The sequence below is a fragment of the Macrosteles quadrilineatus genome, unplaced genomic scaffold (genome assembly GCF_028750875.1).
Source record: "Macrosteles quadrilineatus isolate MER2022 unplaced genomic scaffold, UCM_ALF_1.0 Scaffold_4__1_contigs__length_99947679, whole genome shotgun sequence".
Lineage (NCBI taxonomy): Eukaryota > Metazoa > Arthropoda > Insecta > Hemiptera > Cicadellidae > Macrosteles > Macrosteles quadrilineatus.
The window spans coordinates 27,996,571-28,023,583 of NW_026542597.1; the positions used below are offsets into that span (position 1 = coordinate 27,996,571).

At 35.1% G+C, this 27,013-nt stretch overlaps 2 protein-coding genes across 6 annotated transcripts in view; one reads left to right on the forward strand and one right to left on the reverse strand.

Moving 5' to 3' along the window:
• Positions 1 to 27,013, reverse strand: part of LOC128991274 (uncharacterized) — a 121,625-nt gene that overhangs the window by 67,753 nt on the left and 26,859 nt on the right. The window lies entirely within an intron of this gene.
• On the forward strand, positions 4,171 to 21,000 carry LOC128991275 (circadian clock-controlled protein daywake-like). Its single transcript, XM_054414006.1, has 6 exons — positions 4,171 to 4,306; positions 13,140 to 13,232; positions 14,144 to 14,291; positions 14,455 to 14,588; positions 15,586 to 15,741; positions 18,754 to 21,000. The coding sequence occupies exons 1-6, from the start codon at positions 4,189 to 4,191 to the stop codon at positions 18,903 to 18,905; spliced, it is 801 nt and encodes a 266-aa protein (XP_054269981.1). The 5' UTR covers positions 4,171 to 4,188; the 3' UTR covers positions 18,906 to 21,000.

Below are 27,013 nucleotides of genomic sequence, written 5' to 3' on the forward strand. Positions count from 1 at the left end.
TTTTCTAGACTAGAATAATATTATTCACAACACTGACATTAAAATTAATATTTCATCATTACAAACTTGTTTAGGCCTTCCCTAGTTGTAAGTTTTATGAAAGTTAAAATGTTGATCTTAACTTCTAAAAGTATTTTAATTTCACTATTTTGCAATAAAATATTTTTTCTATACTAATTTGTACTCTGAGGCTTATTTTATATCCCTACAGTTTTACACTGCTACGTCTGCTACCACAATGGTTTGTAAAGTTTTTTGGATTTGAAACATTATTTGTTCAAGTTTTTTTTTTAGTCATAAAATTTAATTATGAAATGATAGAAGTTTTAGAAATTGAGTAGTTTTGTATATATGGAAAACTAGCTATGTTTTGTTAATGCAAGTTTATAAATACTGAATTGAATGTTACTGCAGTTTAGTGGTATAATAATTTGTAGATTTTTAAAAATAGTACAGAAATTGATTTCTAAAAAAAAAAATAGTTGGGAAATCTATGTTAAGTAGTTGGGAAATTTGAGGCTTCTCCCCCCCCTGGAATTTAACTAAGCAACGCCACTGCCCCCACTAGACCCCCCTACGTCATGTTGACGTCAGAGATCGAGGGGCAAGTTCCAGTCACGGACACTCAAGTTTCGCTGTCAAACTGTTTTAACCTAACCTAACCAACCAAACTGTATGTAACATTTAAAATTCTGTTTGTTATTCCCCACATGCCTTTTTGCCTTTTCAAACGGTATTACTCGAATTAAAATTAATAATTATTATTATGTGTGAAATAAAATTTAATACAATAATAGCAGCACATTTTGCTAGAAAGGGTTGTATTCCAGTCGCGGACACGGCTCCGAAATTCAATCAGATTTCGTGACGTCACGTTTCATCTGGGGGGGGGGTTCCCGGGGGGTAGTATTCCGCATCCCCGTGATCGACAAAGAACCACAGGTGAAACTTACCGCAGTCCTACAGCCGTTGTACAGTAACTTAGCAGCACAATTGTTGTGCAAAATGACATCATAAGCGCCGATAAACTTTGTTATAGAATAAAACTAATCGCATGGACCAGCCAAAAACGGGGTAGCGGATTTTTATTCCCCTGGAATTTTACCCCCTGGGCAAACGTGACGTCACAAACCAGGGGGTAAAATTCCGGCCGCGAACTTTTGTGTTTCGCGACATCAGCTCGATGGATTAATCGCGGAATTAAACATATATTTTCACGGTTGTGAGTTTAATCAGAACACATCAAATTATAAAAACCTAGAATGTACGGCCCGGATTTATACCCCCGGAATTTTACCCCCCGGATTTTTACCCCCGGAATTTTACCCCCTGGTCAGATATAAATTAGTGAGAATGATTAATTATCGTCATTCAGTTTTAATTTAATGGTAAACATTTTATTATTAAGTAGCCTATCTTAATTTTATGTGTAACATTAACTAATCGAACAGGGTTTTAATATTAATTTTGAGATTCGAGTGTCAGGATTCGATCTTTGAAGCCAACTGTTGGTCAATATGATCAAAATAAAACAGCGAATTCTGTTTACTTAGTTGACATTACAAAATAAATAAATAAAGATAGGCTACTAAATAATGAAATGTTTACAATTAATTAAAAACAGAAATAAGAAAATCAATCATTCAATTTCTAAAATCAGCCAGGGGGTAACATTCCGGGGGGTAAAATTCCGGGGGTAAAAATCCGGGGGGTAAAAATCCGGGGGTAAAATTCCGGGGGTAAAAATCCGGCCCGTACATCTTCAGTTGCCTAAACGCTAGTTATATGGACAGGGGGTAAAATTCCGGTTTTTATCGCTAATCTAATTAATCACGCTCCGACTATTTTCATTAGACTTCCAAATCCGCGGGGGTAAAATTCCGGCCGTGAACAAACTTTTGGCCACTCAGGTTACTACGTCATAGTGACGTCAGCTTTGCCCAGGGGGTAAAATTCCAGGGGGATAAAATTCCGGCGACCCCCAAAAACAATGTATAGGTGTGTTTCTGTTCGGAAGGTTGTAACTATTAATTAATAGCTTATAGTTTTTAGTTTAAGTTGTTTAAATGATTACTACGAGTAATTAGTTCTAGTTAATTGTGCTAGTTAAAAACAAAATACTAGTTGTTCTGTTCTGTTGGTAACGGCGTACAAGAAAAGAGCAGGTCTTTAAAATGTGTAAACAACGGTTACACTCACTAGAGAATAGTAATATTAAGGGACTATGTTTTATCTGTGGTAATAGTAACATATAGTAACAGAGAATCAATTGATTTACTCAGGAAAAAGTAAACAAACAAAATATAAATAACTAGCAGCCATACCCGTGCCCTGCAACGGGGTCAGTATGCATAAGAGACAATGTTGGTTCTTTGAAAATGCCTTAAAAATGGTTTCACTCTTACCATTTAATTAAACAACTAAATTGAACTGTATTACTTCAACCTTAACTGTATATAGGTTGGGTATAACTGTATAACTGTAGGGTATATCGATCATGTAAACTTGTAAGAACGTAAAAAAAAATTTATTTTGTAAAGGTGAATTGTCTAACTAAACGTAAAACCACATATATTCCTGATGTAGGGACCCATACTTAAATCAACGATGCACTTACTATGCAGAATTAACTGTTTAGATGTTTTGTAAGTGGGGTTTTAGAAGGATTCAGCGTGTCGGTTAGTTAATTTAAATGGGGGCGCAAGCAACTGGGGGAATTTAATCACAGACGAGGGAATACTTATTAATTATTGCCTTGTGATATAACTCAAAAATGAAGTGAAGGATGAGTGTAGAATGAAGTAAGATGCCTTGTGTAGCTTTGTTACTGACTTTTCCTTTAGTCTCGACCATCTGCTTAAACCCCAGTAAACAAGCACACTGGGTCTAATAATTTCAAACGACAAAAATTGTCTGACTTTTCTTCCTATCGAACCGACGCGACAACCTTCTCATTGCCATGCGAGCACTAAATCACCCAGATTTAGCGGTGATTATCTATAGCGTTCACTTGCAATCAAAAGGTTATTCCTTGTCATAGGAGGTCACGAATTGTGGATATTTATATGCATGCATTGTGGATGCGATACTCCCTGGTGTGGATTAACGTCCACACGAGCACAGAAAACGTACTACTGTGAGTACTACGACTATCCACAGTACTATCCTGATAATTAGACCAATTCGTTAATTACAAGGCAAAAATGTGGTTTGGATTCCACTATAAACTGAAGGTCCAGTTGCTATTACTGTATGGGCTATTAATTAACAATCTGTGTCTAAGGAATGTCGGCTTTAGTCACTAACAAGACTACAAGATCGCGCCACTCATCCTACACTCATCTCCATTCATACTTGGCTTAAAATACCTACTTTGTATGGTCGCCATTTCATTAAACATTATTAACAGTATTCGCCCCGATTAATAATATCTTCAACAATTTAGCTTTACCGCACAGAATATAAAGGCACCGTGTGGTTATTGGTTATTCTGTGGCAATACACATTTAGTTCAATTCCGATACCCAAGATTCAAAGAATAGTTAAATAGTTGAATAGTTCAAAGAATAGCGTTCAAAGAATAGTTTCTCAACACTCCAAAGTGGTCAAGCCAAAACAAAAACTCAAGAGAAGTAAACAGGAATAATTACTACCTGACACGAATGCTTGGACGAAATAGGAAATAAAGAGACTGTGTAAAGGAATGTAAAGAGTAGAATGGAGAAAGCGTGGCGGATGATAATACAAAGGCTTGTACACAGAGGAAAACAATAATGTGGTGCAAGGCGACATAGAGTAAAGAAACTGTGTAGATAAAGCTTCATAATTAGCTTGCCATGACATTGCAGTGAATATCTTTTAAGCCTTCTTTGGATTAGTGAGCCGTTCATACCGCTTCAATACAAATCTCCAAATCACTACAAAAATAATCAGTGGTGTTAAAAAATTATTTTTCAAACCAAACCGAATTACCACAACCGTTTAATCAACAATGGAATTCAAACAAAGCATTAAACTCTTAGACAAGCATTCTTATTCCTCTCTCCTAGAGGATGTCAAGGCCAACAAAAAGTGATTTGCGTCACTTCCCGTGTTTAATTGATCCTCTGCCCATTTCCCATTTTGATTACCTAGCATTTAAGGGGTTCCCCTCAATTGTACAGCTGATCGTCGAGTGAAGCTGGTTGCATGGTTGCATCACAGTTGCACGCAGAGAGGGAAGTTCTTTGGTCATTCCACAACATGAAGTCTCCCGCGCTGTTCCTACTGGCTACATGCGTCACGGTCGCCGTCGCAGCCAAAATACGTGAGTTAACAAATTAAAGAGTTTAAAGTTTCTCTTCGTTAAATAACTTAAGTTAAGTAACTCAGTAGAGAGTTACATTTAAAGATTTATTTTTATGAATGTATTTCCAAGGAATTTGTGTAAATAGTTTTGGTAGGTGGTAGGCTAATTAAATAGTGTGAGGCGTTCTTAATATTAATTCAAACAACTCATCGTGGACATTCTTTGCTAGCAACTTTATGTTGAAACTTAAAATACGTGTACGCAAAAAAATATGTTAATATTGACATATGGAAAATCTGTGGACACAATATCAAGTTATATGTTACACTATGCCATTTGAATTCAACCATTTTCAATACCTATTGTTTTGTCACTTATTGGATATTTGATAGTTTTGTGTATTACCAAAGGCGTTGTCTAAGTTTAAAATTTAAATTATGATTCTGATTTTGTTTAAAATATTGATAATGTTTGTAATTACAAAATTAAGAACTTAATACCTAATTCAAAAGGCGTTAGTTACTATACATGTTTTGTTTTACTCAATATATTATAAGCAATTGCACACCGAGCACTGGCAGGACTTGAATGCTCAGTAGGCCTACATTGGTAACACAATCAATGGTTGCCAGTGGTTTAGGGGTGTGTAAAAATTGAGTATTTTAGTATTTAGTGTTACCATTTAAAGATCTGGTTCTATGATATTACTATACAGTGAAACCTTTATTACCTTGCTATGCAATGTGTGTAAAACTGAATGTTACAATTCTAGAAAACCCCTCAATGGTGTTTCAACTACGATTTTTTTTATTGCCTCTACGCATATTTTATGGGTTGTAATAAAGTATACCTATCACAAATTTAAATCAATATTTGAAGTATAAATTTTGTTACTAAACAAGTCAACAAGTAGATCACTGCCAGTGAACCAGTTTACCAACCCTACTTTACATACTCGCTCTCATTTCGCCACAACTTGTATGTAGTTGTAAAATATAAATAATTAACTTAGTCTACTTTATTTATTAAAAATAAACCAAAAGCCTATAGACGCAACTGTTAATTGATTTTTAAATTCAGCCCTTGGATACACTTATACTTTTTTTTATATCATGCGTACTGCCCTTTGCTGTTATTTAACTTATTATAAACCCATTACGTCTATATAAATATAAATACTGATTTTCCTCAGTTAATATAGCAAACAGTTAAGTGCAAATCATAAAAATCTACCCAAAAATATTCATCAGCGCATCTCTAAACGCTACCAACACAAAACACAAATAAAAGGGCTTAACAATATCAATGGAATTAGAAGTGTGAACAAATACTCAATTTATTTTTAGAATTTGCTATTTCTGTAATGAATAAACAACAGCTTATTGTGCCTGTTGAGCACAATGGGGGCTTAAATCGTTATGGTCAGAAAAAAAAAACATTCTTGAGAACTTCAGTGATGTTTTCATAAGAATTAGATTGATAATTTGTTATGATAAGCAATGGAGCTCCTTCGAATAAAGATTGATCCATCCAATTTTGATGAATTAGTACAAACGAAGCCTACGTTTAATTGAACGAGTTTGCGAGCTATCATATTATCATGATCAGACCAGAACGGAGTTTTATGGTGTAAAAATTGTGTTCTCTCATTTTTGACCCTCAATACCCAACATTTTCCAATGTCTCTTTAAATAAGTTTTCAAGAACAGCTTAAAAATTCAAATAATTGAGTATATTAAACTGTTTTTGTGCGGTTATTTGTTAATGGTTACAGAGGACAAACATTTAAATTAAAATTCCCATGTTATTCTTATTGAGAATAAGTAAACTATTGTAGTTTGCTTGTTTAGGGACATATTTTGATAAAACTTGGCAAATGTATAGTAAGCTAGTAATTTTACTAAAAACAAACCTTATTAACTTCCCTGTAGCAGTAAAACTATATTCATTAAACCTAATATTATTTGAATAAGTTTAAGTGGAGGCAAATGTAAATTCACTTAGTCTACTCAGGTTTGCTGTGGCGAGGGTTTTTTGTGAGTGTGTGTTCAAGCCTTTGGCATTGTTTAAGTTTTTGCGAACGACCCACAAACATCCTGGTATTGTTACTACCTGGTATTGTCAACCTTTTTGTTAGAGATTAATTATTGCTTGTCCAATGACAAATAACATCTGGCCCAGTAATAATTTTACTTGGAATAGAACCGGCGACCTTCCCAGCTTTTAAATAAAACTGCAAAGGTCCAACTCTTCAGTACTAATTCCAAGCACGAGTAACACACTAAGAAGCGTAAGGTCGGCGTAGAAGATGTCTTAAAACAAGACAATACACAGGGAACAGATGAGGTCATAAGACGACCTCGAAGAACAACAGATAGTAATCAATATTAATGAAGGGGCTTAAAACTGAAAGTACCTCGCCGTTCAAGTAGACGTGAAGAAGACGCCGTACATTGCAGGTGGGAATGGGCACACTTTATCTGATGGAAATGTACAATCGGAATTCCCTTTGCATTGTGGGCTCAGGGGTAACATGAACATTCTGTGGATGCTGAAATAAACATGCATAAGAGGACCTTTAACGTTGAGAATTTCATGGACAGTAACAATTTAATCGAAACTATACAGTTATACTTCGTAACGTTTATTTCCAATCGCCCTTGTTTTGGGATGAATAGAAGAAATGAAGAATTAAGAGAGTGATTTTCAAGATGCTATTATAAAACACTCCATTATAATCGGCTTTGTTTCAATCCCTAAAACCTGACTAGTCTCAAGACTTTATTAAGTTGTAGGTGTTTCCATTTCAATAAGTAAAATTATGAACACCACTTGAGTTTCTGTCCGTAATTCCTGATGTTATACATGTCAAGACAATATTCAAATCACTAAATCACTCAATGATTTATCAATTTCGATAGGTAGATTATTTTTTTTTACAGTGGAACCTGCGAGCGGCTAATTTCATTCTTCTATTTCATTTTTACAGCAGTGTCTTCTACAGCTGGTCAGCTGGTCCTTCTTACTGCACTGGTATCTAAAATCAAAGCTAAGTCCATGCGTTATTCCTATGACAACATGATGTTTTCATAGGATCAGCAACCAAAAATTGCCCTTTTAATTAGCGAATTTCCCTATAGGGAAGTAGCTATTACCGTAGGTCTCATGGTAAGACCTAAGCCCGGGACCGATTTACTTTTTCATTTTGATGTCCCCAGAGGCCAAAAACACCATTCGTTCAAATTTTTATATATCTATATATATATATATATATATATATGTGTGTGTGTGTGTCCATCCGCACGATAACTTGAGTAATTTTTGTCCGATTTTGATAAAATTTGGTTTGAAGGTGTAAGGCAGGATAAACTTGAATGAGTTTGCGAACCAGCATGATCGGACTATGGGAACGGGGGTCTATGGGGGGTTTTATGGGGTAAAAATAGGTTTTTCCCATTTTTGACCCTAAAAACACAAAATTTCACAATTTCTTTCTAAACCATTTTGTAGAGCTTAAAAAAACAAATAATTTAGTATATTGAAGCGTTATTATGCGCCTAATTGTTACGGAGAAAATTCAAAAAAATTGTAATTTTAAAATTCCCATGTTATTCTTATGGAGAATAAGTCAACTGTTGTAGTTTGCTTGTTTATGAACATATTTTGATCAAATTTGGAAAATACCTTAATTTCTTACTAAACCACAGTACCTTTTAACATTTACATTAAAAAAAACTTTTTTACCCTCCCTGTTGCAGCAAACCTAAGTACTCATTAAACGAATTCTGTTTAAATAGTGAATAAATGTGATATTTTTAAGGAGACATTTTAGTTTAAATCCAATCAGGCAAATGGAAATTCGCTAAGTCTGTAGGTTTGCTGCGGCGGGGGTATTAACACAAGACGATGTATGTGAGTGTAAATGAGTGCAACTCTACCAACTGAAAATAATCGTAAATTATGGACCATTAGAAATAAGTACCTGGGGACCAAGCTAGGTTTAGTTTATTTTCATTTTAAAAGCAATGACAAGGAAATTCACGTTTTATTTGCAACTAATTTTTACATTTATTATTTACGTTTCAGTGCAATTTCATTTCATTATGATGGACCTGCATTGTTTTGTGTTGTTGTGTGTGGTTGCATTGTGATGGTTGTAACCTGGCTATGTACAACGCATTAATTTATTTTACAGTCAAAAGTAAAAATCACACATATGAAAAAGTTCGCTAACGTCTCGGTACTTCGGAGATTAAGTTTTGGTAGGAGAGACAAGAACAATAATCAGTATTTGATCTAGGCCTATACTATTTTCCCATATATAGAGTAAAATTCAGTGTAATCTTTGATCAATTAACAACAGATGTTTTTCCCTTGGTAGGCTACTATATTTTTTTAATTTGTTAGTAGACTGTGGATGGATTGTTATAAACGCGTTATAAACGATGTTATAAAATTTATTATAAACATGTTACAAGTATTTTGTTTACTTTTTCCTTGTTATTTTGTTCAACCAACATGGTTACTTGGCAACCCTTGTTAAAAAAGTTGACTTTCAATTTAATTTTTTTTACGTAATTCGATTTTTTGTTAGTTTTAACTGCACACGTTCTTCGTACTCGTTTTCACGTAAACACGTTTTTAGGCCAGATATAAATTATTTACAACATTTGAAGGAAATCTTCGAGGCATTTTTCGAGATCTTTGAGCAAACATACATAAAAGTAAAAATTGCTCATAAAAAAAGTATAGTATATGACGTCTTCAACCATTTAAAAGAACAGGTGTTTAGTTGAGACCTATTACAGTAGATGCTATGTGATACAAGATCTTGATCTGGCAACAAACAAGAGCTCGATACGAAAGTTGCTCCAGTAATACTCAAGACAAGTCTGGCTCCAAGGACAAACTGACACCTCTCTAAGGAACCAACGAAGCTGGTACAGGACCAACGAAAGCTGCCTATACTTTTACAATGATTGTAAACATGAGCTATGGCTATGCTTTATAAACATTTCATTCTCATTTTAAATCTATAGCTATTTTATGAAAATCGATGTAGATGAGTTTGAGCCACCGTCACAGTGTGCTGTTGTCAATTACCGATTTCGGTTGTATTAAATCCATGATGAAAAGATGAAGTTTACCTTGAATTATTTTAGGTTAGGTTCCAACTTTTGGATGTAACCTTTGAAGTAAACACTAAAATCCTATATTACACCATATAAAATATTAATCATTTTAGGGTATAGGTCACATGGCAACGTTGTATCATTGACTATTGGATTGTATTGGAATAGGCATCTTATCTATATTGACCAGCTGTTGTCAATTTTGTCCTAAAAAGAATGTAGTTGTGTGAGCCAGTCAGAGAATTCGCTAGTGTCTAAAACTATATTTTATAGCTTACTAGCTGTACCCGCGGGCTTTGCCCCGTTTTGAAGTTCGTTCGCTACGCTCACTCACCTTTACGGTTGGAGCTCGTTCGCTGCGCTCAATTGCCTTCAGGTTAGCTCGTTCGCTACGCTACCTCGCCTCCGTGTTGAAGTTCGTTCGCTACGCTCACTCACCTTTTGGTTTCAAATTAGCTGTTGTCAAATATTTAAAAAAATAATAGTGCTGCACTCTGTTGGTAATCCTTGAAACTTTAATGCTATTGAATATCATAGAACAGAACCAACTTGTTTAATTGAAACAGCTGTTATGATTCATTAATTCCATTTAAATATGAGTACTCATTAGGTTAACATGGGAAACTCCAGAGCCACTGGGGCGGAGCCCGAGAGTCCGATCAGAATAAAAACCACTTAGTTTTCCTATTTAATGCCTAAAGAATCAGTGTACCAAATTTCAGCCTCCTAGGTAAGTGGGAAGTGGGAGAATTAGTGAGAGTGAGTGAGTGAGTCAGTCAGTCAGTCAGTCAGTGAGGGCTTTGCCTTTTATATATATAGATTTTTGTGCTGACATAGTTGATGGGTCATAACAGTTGCTACATAACAATAAGTAGTTCCATCTGTTAGGTTTGGTAAAAAAACATCGTGTATTCGACAGAAATTGGTAATTTAGATCAGCGCAATCTGTCGGTGGCCATTATAAACTATGACGAATTGGTAGTACGTATTATACGGAGGCCACTTATTTTACAGCGCGCTGCGGCGGTTGGGTTAAGTTGGGTTATCATAAATATGTTTGTAGAACTTTCCTAGTTTCGTTATGAATCGAACTATACGAGATGAGTCATAAAAACTTATGATAACCCAACCTAACCTAACCGACGCAGCGCGCTGTAAAATAAGTGGCCTCCGGCCTCCGTATAATACGTAAGTACCGACGAATTTGACAAAAAAAAACTAGTGGCACCTTTAATGGGGGATTATCTGTATCAATATTTAATAGTTTTAATTTGTAGCTTTGACTATTAATTCAACTAGATTATCAAAATTATCGTAGTTGATATGAGCCACCAACAGATTGTGCTATGTAAATTACTAAATTCTGTTGGTTACTGGAACCTTTTTACCAAGTCAAACCGATAGACCGACTAACTGTGAGCTGTAGCATCTGTTAGACCCATAAGTTATGTTAGCAAGAACAAATAAGGTAGAGAATCTAATTTTAGACACTGGCGTATTCTGTGACTGGCTTAGCACTGAACTACTGGGTTCTTGTTGAAAAAAATGGCGACGGCTAGTCCATATAGATCTACTTCAGTACCTAGTCAATGGTTGAAGTAAGTGACCAAGGAAAGTCGACCAACAAAGTAGTTCCAGTGACCAGCTGACCGAGTTTCGCTGAGTCACCACCACGTCGCGCCGGACATTATGCAGCCATTATACAACACCTTGCGTCCACCGTCGAGGTTACGGCACTTGGTCACTAGAAACCCCTTCCCTATTTCCTAGCTATCATCCAGTCACAACTAGTTGCGTTCTGGGAACTATAGTACTGTAAAACGATAAAATTTAGTCCCGCCACTTTCTTCTTACGAAAGAAGAGAGGTTTTACTAGGAAGTAAGGACACTATTTATAATGGACCAGATACTTTGGATACGTTGTCGATGACAGTCGTTTACCAGTACGAAATTCTCTCATACATTATGGTTGTTAGGTTATTTTAATAAAATCTGAATAAAATTTCTGTTCTTTTTAAATAAATTTATTTGATAACACCAATAAACCATTTTGGGATATTTTGGGATTACTTGCTGGTTGATTTGCCCAAGGCCTAAACTGTTCATCTTGAGCGTTAGCATTAGGTATGTTGGATGTCACCAATTCTTTTACCATAGGTTTTTCTGATCATCTAGATGGTCATCAATCGGCTCATCCCTTGATGGTTCATTTGCCCAAGGCGTAAACTGTTCATCTTGGGCGTTACTATTTGGAATTTTGAATGTACTCACCGACTTGTTGACCCTAGGCTTTGACTGATCATCTAGATGGTTATCAATCGGCTCATCCCTTGATGGTCCATTTGCCCAAGGCGTAAACTGTTCATCTTGGGCGTTACTATTTGGAATTTTGAATGTACTCACCGACTTGTTGACCCTAGGCTTTGGCTGATCATCTAGATGGTCATCAGTCGGTTCATCCCTTGTCCCCAAACTTGCTGGTTCATTTGCCCAAGGCATAAACTGTTCATCTTGAGCGTTCATATTAGGTATTTTGGATGTACTCACCGACTTGTTGACCCTAGGCTTTGGCTGATCATCTAGATGGTCATCAGTCGGTTCATTCCTTACCCTCAAAGTGTTGTACCTCTGTGCTTCATCATCAGGAATCATTTAATTTTCAATACCTTGCATCCATAAGGTAACAGCTTCTTTCGTTGGTATAGGTTGATCAATTGACACGAGAGAACGCCTGGAAGTGCTACTACCTCTTGAGGGCGATCTAGGATTGATTAGTGATAGTCTTTCTTCCATCAGTCTTTTCTTCAATTCTAACTCCTTTCTTTTAGCTTCTTCCTTTACTCTAGCTTCTTCTCTTTTTGCCTCTGCATTAGCTTCTGCACGTGATATTGTGATAGCTGTTTCCTCTTCCTGAATCTTAATGAGTTCATTAATAACATCAGCGACTTCTCTGTTCCTCCTGCTGCTACTTTTACTTTTATTGGATCTTCTATCAGAAGAAGGAAAGGATAGTGCACTTTTTGCAGAGACATCAAGGCCGACTTTTTCAACTTCTTAACTGTCCTTTTTCTCTTCTCTTTTTGTACAGGATCTTGTAGTCATACGAGATGACGGTTCTTTATTTTACATGATTCGACGGGTTTTCGGCACCAAATGTTAGGTAATTTTAATAAAATCTGATGAATAAAATTTCTGTTCTTTTTATTACATTTATTTGATAACACCAATAAACCAGCTGACCAATATTAATATTAAATTAGACTGAATCATTGTTCCATTGCATACTAAATATGCATTCAGCTTACAATAACATATTATAACAAAAACTATTTAACAATGGTCTTGGTAGCCGAATGGTCTGGAAAGGGTCCGCTTTCAAACCTGCTGGTTCGATCCCAAAAGTGGTAGATTATGGGCCTAAATGTCATTTATCATTGGACTATCAACAAAGTGATGCTGCTATCAACAAAAGGTCGATATTTAGTTAGCAACAAGACCAGGGGTTTGCAAGTTCCCTTAAATAAATAATAAAAAAAAAAACAATTGTTTACGGGTAGTGTATTCACAAAGTACATGTACAGAAAATATAAAGAGTCTTCCTTCGTGGTGTTTCACTGGGTTTGTTTGGGACTTTGTCCATTTGTTCTAGGACTTTGTCCAATTCAGCCTCGTATAAAGAGACTCCATTTATACTTTGAACACAATCTTGTTTGTTGCAGCCGACTATGTGCCTGTGTGCAAGAAGAGTGATCCAAACTTCGACCAATGTGTCATCAAGGCCATTGAGGTTGTGCGTCCTCACCTTGCTAAAGGTAAGTTTCTTAGTTTTTTTTTATGTTGCTGTTTTGCAGATTTATGTAGCCAAAAATAATCCTTGTGCTAGTTTCAATTGCTCCTCAATGTCGTGGTTTTCTTGAATAAGTTTGAGACATTTTGTATAGTGCTTCATGAGGAGGAAATATTTTTTATGTGAACATAAAGGAAGCTATTGCCTAGGCCAATGTTTTAGCTTCCTGTGGCTGGGTTATTGACCGTTCTTGCTCAAGAGATCAATTTGAAAGCCAATTCAATTGAGATAAATTTGAGATACATTTTTACGAAACCCTTAAAATCATTGTCAAACAGTATCATCGTCATGTTTACCACTCAGTAAACATTGGAAGTTTTAAGGTTTCCATTGATTAGAATAGAAATAATAGATGCCCCAAATTTGACCCACGAAGAACTCCATCCCAACAAGGAATTCTGAAGACACAAACCCGTAGACTAAAAACTGGGTCATATTATGCAGGTAAGACATTATATTGATAAACGAATCAAGGAAGTCAGTAGTTCAATGGAATTTAATTTCGATGGAATCAGAATATAATCGACATTATATTCTGTCGACCCCAATATAAGTCTTTCTAAAAGCTTGTTCAAAATCTGTACATCAATTCTACCAGAATTTTCTTTTTGCAAAAATACAAAGATAATTTACAATCCAATGTTTTGATTTCCCTACACACTAAATCAATAGACTTCATATTGCATAGAGTTACATGAGTAAAATCTTATCATTGCCCCATCCAAAGTCAAAAATCCGTCTTAAAATACATACTTAACACATAACTATTTCGGGTGAAATCCACAATATATTTAGTAGAGAGAGAACTCAAAAAGGCAAGCAATTATTTTGTAAGTGTGAATAAATGTATTATATCAAAAGCGCTCTGTTCTGCAGGTATTCCCAAGATGAAGGTTCCACCAGTAGAACCACTGGTGATTCCAGCTCTAGAGATCAACCGAAACACAGACGCTCTCCAAGTGAAGGCTAAGCTGACGGACATCCGAGCGTTCGGGGGCTCTAACTTCATCGTCAACAACCTCAAGTAACAACATGAGCTAGTTTGTATTGTTACTTTAGTGGCCTTAGGCTGTATATTTGGAAAATGTGGATCTAAATATAAGTTTTCTAAGCATATGCTTAGTTGCTTTTTACAACCATAAAAAAATCACCAATTTCCGACTATGACTTCTCACGTTTTGTGGCAGGACGGATCTGAACAAGCTTGCTGTGGTTGCGTCAGTGACTCTTCCTTTCTTGCAAGTGACGTCAGACTACGACGTTGATGGACGGCTCTTGGTCATTCCTCTCAAGGGAAAAGGGATCTTCAAGGGAAACTTTAGTGAGTCAATTTACTCCTTGTTTAACTAATGTAGCTGTAGCTACCGATAACCAGTGGTATGAATGTAATAAAGCGTGTTACATATTGGTGCCAACAATGCATTGACACAAGCAGCTGATCCTGTTCGTAAATAACATATTTAATTCATTGAGATCAACACTCTTCCGCGTTACATTAAATCATGATTAGGAAACAACGAAGTCTTCTATTCAAGGGGGATAAAAATCCGCTACCCCAATAATAGTAGGCTTGTCTATGTTTCATTGCTAGTCTTGTTTAATCTAACTTACATTTCAGATGTTATACACTAATGCCGGAATGAGTTACTATATTTGAGAGAGAACTGCAAAGACATTCTAGCCTATTTAGGCCCTAATAAACTATATTTTTCGTAATGCTTCGTCGATCTAAAAAAACTAATTAATTCACAAAACTAATATTTCGTATATTTTCCCCCTTTATAAATGATTATCCAAAGTGGTTGCCTTCTACTTAAGCTAATAAATGAACAGCAGTTGCCGTTATTCAATTGCATTAGCCTATGTATTACTCCACCAACTGTGCCACCAACACAACCACAAATTCACTTTTGGATTACTGAAATGTTTACACACTTAAACCTAACCAATTGTTGATAACTGAGCGTTCGTTGTAGTAAAATGTTGCACGATAATAAAGACAAAACATTTTTGTACCGAAATACGACAATACCAATGGACTATTTTCTTTGACAAAAATGAGCGGATGAATTTTAACGTAAAAGTAGACAGCTGATATCCTCATTTCCTAAATTATTTTCTGCATTTGATGAAAAAGCTTCTTTAGCCCCACAATGCACAAAAACGTACCGTTCTGTCTAATGACGTTCTGTCTTATGAGCAAAAAAGTATGTTACTTTTAGAATATAGACTAATAGACCTACAGTTTCTAATATGAATACATCATCAATAATTTCAAGCAAATAACTCTTCAAACTAACTTGAGCTTCTGTCCTCAGCTAATATCAAGGCTGATGTGAGAGCAACTGGCAAGCTGATCAAGAACAAGAAAGGGACTGAGTTCGCCCAAGTGAAGGACCTGTCAGTCAAGTTGAGGATCGGAGACCAAACTGTCAAGTTTATAAACAAGGGTAGTCGGGACACCGAGGCTATAAGTGAGAATGACCTGATGAACCTAGAGTTGACAAATCTTGCTTACTTACTTACTATATCAGGACCGTTATATATTGAGCAGATATTTAGCCGCTCCATCAAAAATCCTGCACCTTTCTCGATCTCCTGCGCCTTCCTCAGTTGTTCATATTCTCATCATTTCAACAATCACTTGGCCACCATTTTTATGTTATTTTGTTGTTGTTTTTTTGTACGTAATTTTCATTTACATCTGGATCATTGGTGTGTACAAGTTTCAATATAATACGTTTTAGTATTTTATATATACAGTATATCCTATACTCTAATACGAGCAATGTTTGCTTGTATGCTTGCTTGCTTGCTTGCACAAAGATCTCGAAAACGGCTCCGACGATTTTCTTCAAATGTTGTAAATAGTTCATTTCTGGCCTTAAAACGAGTTTCATGCAGTTAGAACTGCTAACAAATATCTAATTACGTAGAAAAATGAGACTGAAAATCACATTTTTTTAACATTAGTCTTATGGGTTGCTAGGTAACCATGTTGGCTGAATTAAATAACAAGGAAAAAGTAAACAAAAGACTTGAAGTTGTAGCATGTGTTCATAACAAGCCAACTACCCACAGTATACCAACAAATTACAAATACAGTACAAAAGGAAAAACATCACTTGTTAATATTGAGCAAAGATTATACTTAAGATTACTCGATACATTGTAGTCAAGGGTAGCAGTGCGAAGTCTAGGATCTGTTTATGACGAATTCATTAAGGTATCTGCAATCCTAAAATGCTATTGGAAGGGAAGGAAACAGGTCCGTGACGTAGGAAGTAGTAAAGGAAGTAGTAAAGGCAATCATAAAATGCTATGGGAATAGAGGGAAACAGGTCCGTGACGTAGGAAGTGATGAAGGAAGTAGTAAATGCGAGCAGTCCGGAGTGTGGGGACTGTTTATGACGATAAGATTAGGGTATCTGCAATCCTAAAATGCTATGGGAAGGAAGGGAAACAGGTCCGCGACGTAGGAAGTGGTGAAGGAAGTAGTCAAGGCGAGTAGTCCGGAGTGTGGGAACTGTTTATGACGATTAGATTAAGGCATCTGCAATCTTTAAATGCAATGGGAAGGGAGGGAAACAGGTCCGCGATGTACGAAGTGGTGAAGGAAGTAGTCAAGGTGAGCAGTCCGGAGTGTGGGATCTGTTTATGACCAATAGATTAAGGTATTTGCATTCCAATAATGCTAAGGGAAGGCAGGTAAACAGGTCCGTGACGTAGGAAGTGATGAAGGAAGCAGTAAAGGCGAGTTTTTCGGAGTGTGGGAACTGTTTATGACGATTAGATAAGGGCATGAGCTATCCTAAAATGCTATGGGAAGGGAGGGAAACAGGTCCGCGACGTAGGAAGTGGTAAAGGAAGTAGTCAAGGCGAGCTGTCCGGAGTGTGGGAACTGTTTATGACGATTAGATTAAGGTATCTGCAATCTTTAAATGCAATGGGGAGGGAGGAAAACAGGTCCGCGACGTAGGAAGTGGTGAAGGAAGTAGTCAAGGCGAGCTGTCCGGAGTGTGGGAACTGTTTATGACGATTATATTAAGGTATCTGCAATCTTTAAATGCAATGGGGAGGGAGCAAAACAGGTCCGCGACGTAGGAAGTGGTGAAGGAAGTAGTCAAGGTGAGCTGTCCGGAGTGTGGGAACTGTTTATGACGATTAGATTAATGTATCTGCAGTCTTTAAATGCAATGGGAAGGAAGGGAAACATGTTTGCGACGTAGGAAGTGGTGAAGGAAGTAGTAAAGGCGATTAGTATGGAGCGTGGGAACTGTTTATGACGATTAGATTAACGTATCTGCAATTCTGAAATGCTATGGGGAGGGAGAAAAACAGGTCCACTACGTTGGAAGTGGTGAAGGAAGTAGTCAAGGCGAGCTGTCCGGAGTGTGGGAACTGTTAATAACGATTAGATTATAAGGTATCTACAATCCTAAAGTGCTATGGGAATGGAGGGAAACAGGTCCATGACGTAGGAAATGGTGTAGGACGTTGTAAAGGCGAGCCGTGTGGATCTTGGGAACAGATTTATGTATCTTCGATACTAAGACTGCTTTCAGAGCGAACTAATGATTTTCTCCGAGCAAAGCTCGGTCCCCAGGTACTATATAAATAAATAGATTAACCCCCGCCATAGCAAACCTGGTAGACTAAGCAAATTTCCATTTACCAGTATTGGATTTTCATTTAAATCTATTTAGATTATCATTAAATAACATTAAGTTTAAAAAGTAACTACGCTTGCTGCTGCAGGAAGGGTAATAAAGTGTTTTTTTTTTTTTTATATGAATATAAAATAAATAAATTTACCAAGTTTGATAAAAATATATCCATAAACAAGTTACAACAGTTAACTTTCTCCGTAACCAATAACCGCACAAAAACACTTCAGTATACTAAATTATTTGTCTTTTTAAGCTCTTTAAAATGGTCTAGAGAGAAATTGGGATTTTTTTTGTTTTTATGGTGAAAAATGAGAAAACCCAAATTTTACCTCATAACTCCCCGTAAAACCCTGTTTTCATCGTCCAATCATGCTGGTTCACAAACTCGTTCAAGTTTATCCCGCCTTACACCTTCAAACCAAATTTCATCAAAATCTAATATAAATTACTCAAGTTATCGCGTTCACATCTGTATATTAATTAGCAAGCATGTTTCTTTAACACCTTTTTTCACAGCTTATGTGCATCGCTACTTAACTACTAACTTCTACCTCTTCTTGGGTAACTATTTCTTGTACCTCATCTTTTAATTGTTGGCACTCTAAAGACCTTCTTGTATACTGGGGCTTTTTAAAACAACAATGCACAAACACTAAACTTAAAATAACGGTGCTATTGAAATCTCTTTTAGACAATTGGATAGTTTTCGAATACAGTATTCAGATTGATTTATCATAGGCTACAATTGTTTAATGCTAAGTGAATATAATAGTACTGTAATTTTGTATAGCTTTGACATCTTAAAATGTGTTGCAGCTCAAACAGCAATGAATTTCTACAACCAGAACAGACAGCAAGTATTGGAGATTATCATGCCCATTGTTGAAGAAACTACTGTGGCGTTCGCTAGGCAATTCGGAAACACCATCTTCAGAGCTATTCCGTTTTCTGAGATTCTCCCCAACTAATAACTATTTAGCCGTGTGCTATGATGAAGTTACCGTCTAACCAATATATCCTAGTGGTGCTTAAAAACTGTGGCCACATGGCTTCCAGCTTTAAACAAAATGTACCATGTACTTAATAAGAATTACTTGTAAATACTTAGGTGTATTAAAGTATATTTAAAGAATAAGAACGAATTTTAATACATTATTTATTACCGGGCGAGTCCAGTAAACACATTTTGGACGAGTGACGTTCGATTCGATATTTTAGGCTACTCTAAGCTAACAAAAAGTCCCCGCTGACTAAAAGACTAATAATCATTACTCATAACCTCAAAGATAGGCTATGTTTTTTTTTTTTATAATCACTCATTGCCAAATATAATCAGCTGGTTGGTGTCCGGAGAGATCGATGGTAAAAACTTGGGAGACGGAAGTCTTGCCATAATCCTACCCGGGTACTGTTGAAGCTAATCGCCTGATTTAAGGCCTTTCCTGTCAGTTGAGGGGTAGCAAGCGCGACAGGGAAGTAAATGCGAGATTGACCTCCAATTCCTAACCTAACAAGTGTTTTGATTTTACGTGTTGGCAACAAAAGCGAAAATCTTTAACATATAAAACTAAGACAACGCTGTTGATACAACTATTTTTTCTGATGTAACAACAGTGGTCATAGTTTATTTCGTTGAGTCGTAAGTTAAGATTTATTGAAATATTTGTCTATACAAAAGAATATAATTACATTTTTGTATGATATTGGACAAGTTTTCTTCAAATCTTGACTGCAAACGTCATTTACCAAATACCAATTATATAATTTCTGGGTTAGTAACTAATGTATAAATACAGCCACATCTAAAGCATCTGTAAATCAATGGTTACACACAGAGCCACCATTTAGTATTTTTTTTTAATATCCATGTTACTTAACATTTTAATATTTAAATACATTTTAATCCTAGTATAATTAGCTTTTGCAAAAATGTATTACAATTTACAAATGTAACATTCAATATGGCAGCCATTTAAACATTTTTAACAGTAGTACAGTAACGTTAAACCTGTAAATCTTAAAATAAACACAAGAATGCTTTTCACAGTAAATTCTGCAACAAACGTAATGAGACATCAACATAGAAAATCCAATTACAAATTGGAAATATGGCATTTTTTGTGGTGCGTGCCTAAAAAGGCGTATTAGAGCGTGCGGTATAAGTACTTGTCTGCAACTATGTGACTATCACCAACCAATACGATAGTTTCATAAGAACTAAATATATGTGTGAAAAAAACAGTCATTCTTACGTCAACCTAAAAAGAATACCTAAAAAACTATATATATATATATATATATATATATATATATAAAATTAAAATACCGTCATTAATACATTACTAGTGGCTTGTAGGGGCAATAGCCCCTTTGGATGAATAAGATCCCCCTCTAATATTTTTGTAAGTAAATATACAGAGATATTCTTTTGGTGGTCTTACAATCTTAGCAGGAAGTTTAATTTTTTTTATTTTAAAACTTTTGAGTGTCCCCCAAAAAGGGGGATTTTGGGGGCAACTCAAAACTCTTAAATGTAAAACCTCTTCAAGTGACACCTCATTTTGAAGTGTTTACAAAAACTTGAAGAATGGTGAAAACCAGAGTTCACTATCTCTCTTCTGTCTAAAATTGTAGCCAATATTACAACTACGAACCAATATTACCATTGATTTTCCATAACATTTGACGGGCTACCATTTTGGACAGAATAGAGATAGCGAACTCTGGTTTTCACCATTTTTTACATTTTTGTAAAAACTTTAAAGTGAGGTGTCACTTGAAGGGGGTTTACAGTTAAAAATTTTGAATTGCTCCCAAAATCCCCCCTTTTTGGGGGACATTTAAAAATTTCAATATCATAAAATGAAACTTCCTGCTTATATTGCACGACTACCAAAAGTATATCTCTGTATATTTACTAAGAAAAATATTAGAGAGGGGGTCTTGACTTTTTATTCACCTTGTGTATATATATATATTCTAGTAATTATTTTGTACAAATTATTAGTCTCATGGGTTACCCTACCTTGAATTATTGTTTAACAATTTTGTATGTTATAATATGTATAATAGTTATTACATACCTGCATAAAGCATTTTTATGTCTGTTCTGTTTAAAATAAAAATTCCAAAGGACTGTTCATTAGGTGTGTTTATATAAACTTTCTAATCATAATACAACTATGGAACAATTTCAATAATAATCTTTATGACTATCAATTAAATATTCACTTAGATAAAACACACAGAGATAATGTCATCCTCCAAATTGTAAAATGCCACCATAACAAAATCTCTCTGAAAACAACATTTCTTGTAAAGTATCTATTTTGGTCGATTCCTTGTTCTTTATTTGGTTCTAGGACTATTTTAATATCATCTGGCCGCTTTACTCGACTAAAAGCAACATAAAGTTGACCATGGGGTAAACACTGGTTTTTTCAAATAAATGTCAACTTTTGTGAAGATTTGGCCTTGCGCTTTTATAATAAGTAATAGCGAAAGCTAACCACAATGGGAATTGAATCCTTTTAAACTTAAATGACATATTAGGATATGTAGGTTAGATTTTAGATGTTTGAAAAATATGTTCCCTTTACCAACTCCGGTAATTACTCCTAACTTTGCACTATTTTCAGACATACTTAACACAACCAATCGTACTCCATTAACTATTCCAGACCCTTAAAATGTTAAAAAGTAATAGTATATTACATTACTTTTATTATTACCATATGCTTACCATATGCTTTAAATAAAGTTAAACCACATGTTTTAAAGTAAACAAATCAGACATGACCTAGATTCCCATGCTATTTAAATGTAAACTATTTTATTCCAAAACAGCCTTTTGGTTCGTAATTAAGGAAAATTAATAATTTTCCACAAAATTTCATGCCGAGACCTAAAATTAGACCCCTCCCAGCTTTCTACGGCCTCCCGTTCGCTCACAATTTCATTGTAAAATTTTGGGCTTACGGAATTAGATATATAGAAGATATTATATCATCTTATAGGGAACATATGGAAAACCACAAAACTATAACTGAAAACATGGATGTTCGTTTGATAACCAAAGTCAAGTTTTTAAATTCAAGTAAATATAGTTCGGCCGCTTAGAAAACGACCTCCTCCAGCATTGGTTTAGCATTAGCGCGCAGGTCGTTTTCTAAGCGGCCGAGCTATAGTTTACTGTGCCTTTTCCTTTGTTTATTTTTGTTTGTGTTTTTGATTTTTTATTACCTTTTTGCTTTAGTTTTTGTTGCCTATTTTCTTTGAAGTATGTTTTTTTTGTGTTTTGTTGCTTTTTATAACTGCTGACGAGTTGACCAACATGTATTGTAAATATAATCTTACTAATATCATAGATAAAACATAATCCACTCCCTTAGTAGATTTCTCATCCTTATGGAACAGCTGAAGACAATTTTATTGTTAGTTCATGTACGGTTTATGTAGAGGTCGTGTTTTGTTTACAATTTGTTTCCCGTTATTACAGCCAATTAAAACCTCGTTTAACCAAATAATACGATCTAATCATAAACAATAAATTGTCCCCTAGTTATATAACCAAACAGTAAAGCACAAATCAAGAAATTAACCCTAAAATAATGGAAACAAAGTTTCATCGACACTAGCGCCTTTGTGTCACGCACATGAACTAGACACGAAAAACGTGCTTCAAAATTTACAATGGGATGAGAAGTCTACTTGTGTTGGTTAGTCTATGCTAATATTCTAAATGTGAAAGTTAGAGTGTTTGTTTGTTTGTTTGTTTGAAGTTCAATCACGCAAAACCACTGGACGGATTGGGCTGAAATTTGGCATGATGATAGCTCACATTCCCGATTAACATATAGGCATATTTTTATCTCAAAAATCCTTTCGGGTTCCGCCCCAGTGGCTCTGTAGTTCCCCGTGTTAAACTTATGAGAATTCATATCTATCTATATAATACGTGAAGCCGTTTTTTGTTAACGCAACTCCTCCCTTATTTGTGGACCAATTTCAACGTTTAAGGCGTCAAAAGATTTGTCTCAATATGTAGTTTTGCAATAAGGTTTTAGAACTTTAAAATGTCTACTCTTAAGGGCGCGAGACCCTCTCAAATGTCGGGTTTTCCTCATAAAGCTGGGTTTTCCTAGACGCGGAGTCGGCCAGCGGAGAGCGGACAACAGAGAGCGGACTCAGCTTGTCTTAGGTAATTTAATGTTACTGTTTTCCTAGCAGCGGAGCGGAATGCCATGTTAATTTCAATTCCGCTCTCCGTTGTCCGCTCTCCGCTGGCCGACTCCGCGTCTAGGAAAACCCAGCTTAAGAAATACACAGAACAAATTTAAAAACAAAAAAACAGCTGTTTATAAAAAGAAACTCATTAGCTTTTGGGGAGTAAATATTAATGCGTGTAATATTCAGTAGGTTAAGACCAAGTTAAACTGTAATCAGTTTTGTTGGCAGAACAGAAAATACCTCAAGTTCAAAGAAGATATATTGAAAACGGGAGGAGGAGACAATTAATAATAAGATATCTTATGCGTATGAAGAGATTAGAAAAAGTGAAGCCTGGTCTAACAGATACCCATGCAGATACACATTCACTTGGTGAGATGAATAGGTAATATTTGACAGTTACTATGCAACTTACTTTGGAAGTGAAAAAATATACGAAGTACATAGTATTTTCACGGTGGTAAAGTAAACTTGCCTAATCACAGATCAAATGAATGCATGCAAGAAATGTTTACCGCTGACACTGACAGATCGAGAAATTTCAAAACATTTAGTAGAAACTATAATAATGCCTTGACTATGATAAGTTCATGTAGTAAGATTATACCAAATCTTGGTGGACCTTATGTGTTTATTGTAAACTTTTGCATTACTCACTCTACTTCAATTGAGAAAAACGCAAATGGATTGTTTACTTCCAGATTATGTTGCCCGTATCTCGGACAAACTTATACAACGTTTTTGGACTGAATTCGCCAACACAATTCAGACATTTCAAGTAAAAAATAAGAAGTTTCAAAAACTCTTTTGCTATTGAAAGTTTTAGTGGCAATATTAGACGAAACATAAGTGATGGAATTAGTGTTTTGTATTTAACGATCGAGTAGTCACGGTCAAGTTTATTTTTATGATTCAGGAGAGCCAAATAATATACGCTTTTCGAAAAGATAAAATGAAAATTGATATCCAAGTTTTAAAGCTACAAGACTTATCCAACCTATTTCGACAAATGAATCCATACTTTCAAAACTTTGGGACAGGTATTCAAAAAGGGATTCCACTGAACAACGTGAGAACGTTCTAATGCGAGGCACATACTGTGACTGACAGACAACACGTTAAAATGCGTTAACCAAATTTCAATGGTGTGGCTGCTTTAGCCTATTCAAAGCAGATTATGGCTGTCCAGTTGGTAACCCAGAGTTTGTGGGTAAAAAATGGAGTACATGAAATGGTTGATATCACCCAACTTTTCAGGATTCTCTACGGAGAAAATTTGTTTGATTAGAGGGAAGTCTCAAATCAAAGAAATAAAATGACCCAAACTTAAATTACTTAACACAGGCTATCAGTAAGGCAACAGTTTTCTTCAACTCTCAATGCTGGAAAAACTTTGTTGTAACATGTTAACTCGAATTGAAGCATATAATAATTAATGTATAATTAATAATGTGTAATTAATAATAATTGATGATTAATAATTAATAATAATGATGATGATGATTAATAATAATAAATCGATGATTAATAATTAATTAATTAACTTTGTTAAATAATTAATGATCGTTTAGCATTCATTATAAGTTATCAGTTCAAACTGAGAGCAGAAATAATGTAGGTGAACCTTTTACGACGCAAATTGAGATATTTAAAATTAGTTTCTAACAAGTTTTCAAACAACTCTAAGATGTAACTAGAATTACTCGAATTTAAGCATAACGTTTTCCTCGGTGTTATGTTTCATACTATGCGGCTCATTGAGCCGCACGGGTGCTCTAGTTTAAAGGGAATTAATGAATTTAGTCAGGTGTTTCAACTAAAAAGTTGGTTCTATGATATACAAAAGCATTAAAAAGTTATAACATTTACCAACAGGGTGCAGCACTATATTTTTGCATTTATGTAAACAGCTAATTTTAACTAAGCAGCAACAAAAAACTGTGATTCGCAATGAGAACTAACTGTCAAAGTAGGATTCTTTACAGTTATGTTTATGTTTTTAATGTCATGAATAGTTAGTGACTTTTTGTGAATTTAATTTATTTTTCTTTATTGTTTAGGTGAAGTGGTAGAACATTATGGCTATGGTAGATGTGTAATACCATAGTATACCGTCAATTTAAAGAAGCAAATGTTATCAAACTTTGTCCTCTCCCATTGCAAATGCAAAGCTTGCGTATAACTGCAATAAGCATCTATTATATTATTAAAGTGATACAATCAAATTTTATGTAAACGGTTTAGGCCATTTACCAAATAAAAATACAGGCATACGGCACATCAAAATGAAGCTTAGAGTGTGTAGATTTGCCGAAAAGCATTGATATGGACGAATTTCTGTAGGGCTCTGCCCCACAGGCTGATTTCCAAAGGGCTGCGCCAGGCATGCTTCCAAAGTTTACATGAATTAATTTAATTTAGTTAATGAAACAGCTGGTCAGTACAATGAACTGGTGTTTGTTTATTTACTGGAAAAAGATGTTTGTGAAGCTTTATGTAGATTGAGGAAGGTTATGTTTGGTTTTAAAGAAAGGTTGTATACGTTTTGTACAGTATTGCTCAAAGTTTTATTTTGTAATTTATATAGTAAGCTAGGGTACATGCAAAGAAGCTTGACTAAAATTGATGAATTATGGTAAAACATGTCATTATTAATGAAGCATCTATATGAAACAATTGATGTTATTGCTACACTAAGGTATGTTGTCACATTCTTATGGATCTATTAACATTAAAATAGGGTTTTTTGAAAGTAAGTAGGTTTACACTTTTAAATCAGTTTATATTTTCAAACTAAATCATAGAGCAACTATTTTAAAACACACATCAGCACCACTCTAATTAGCTCTCTAGGTCACATTTTCTTCCCGTTGAAAAGCACGGGTATAGCAGCTTGTTTTAAACTTATATGCCAACCCCCGCACGAAGGACGGGTACTCTGCTAGTGTAGGATATTTTTTAGGGTTATTTGGGTTTTTTATACCTAGGCCTACATGAATTTTTCCATTTGATTTGCATTTGCGTATATTTTAAGTACTTCTACTTAACAAAATATATTTTGGCGCAAATTGCATCTTCCAACTACAAATTATCTAAAGATGTGATTCTTGTTGAATAAGTCAATACTAGTGAACCTGTGCGGCTCAATGCCCCGCAAAAAACATATTAATTTAGAAAACGAATTCATCGTGTTATATATTGACTCGACGTCGAAAATTAAATTCAGTAATAATAAAGCCTTAGAAGGGAAGCAGTCTAGCCATTTTTTAGCTGTATGCGTATTATATTTATTAAATTAATAAGTGTTCAAGGTTAAGTATGTTATAGTGCAGTTATTTTTTTTAAAGATTTTTAAAAACAAATTTAACAAAACATGTTATCATATCAAACCAATTGGCCTCTGTAACATATTTTGAGGGTCATAAAATGCTGCTTGGTGAAAACACTTTAAAAAAAAAACATTAAAAAACAATATTTTTATCAGAAAAGCAGGAATATTACCCTGGTCAGAATTTTCCGTAATGAATATGCGTACCCTATTAAAAGATGTAGCCTTACTTAAAACAACAAATATATATATATATTTGCTCATGACTGAAATTGGTCTGGCTAAGAACAGTGCTGCTCTTTAATTAAAGTGCTTGTGCTGCAAATGGAAAAAAACAGAAATTAGCATTCTTTCCGTTTTAAAAGGTAATTTTGTTTCAGACGGGCGAATTTTTATCCTCGAAATCAAAATATGTCCCTACTCACTTGTTCCAGTTAGGACTTTACATTCTACTTTACATTGTTGTTAACCGTTCTGATCACATGAAGCCTTGTGCCATTAATGAGGCCCTTTTTGATG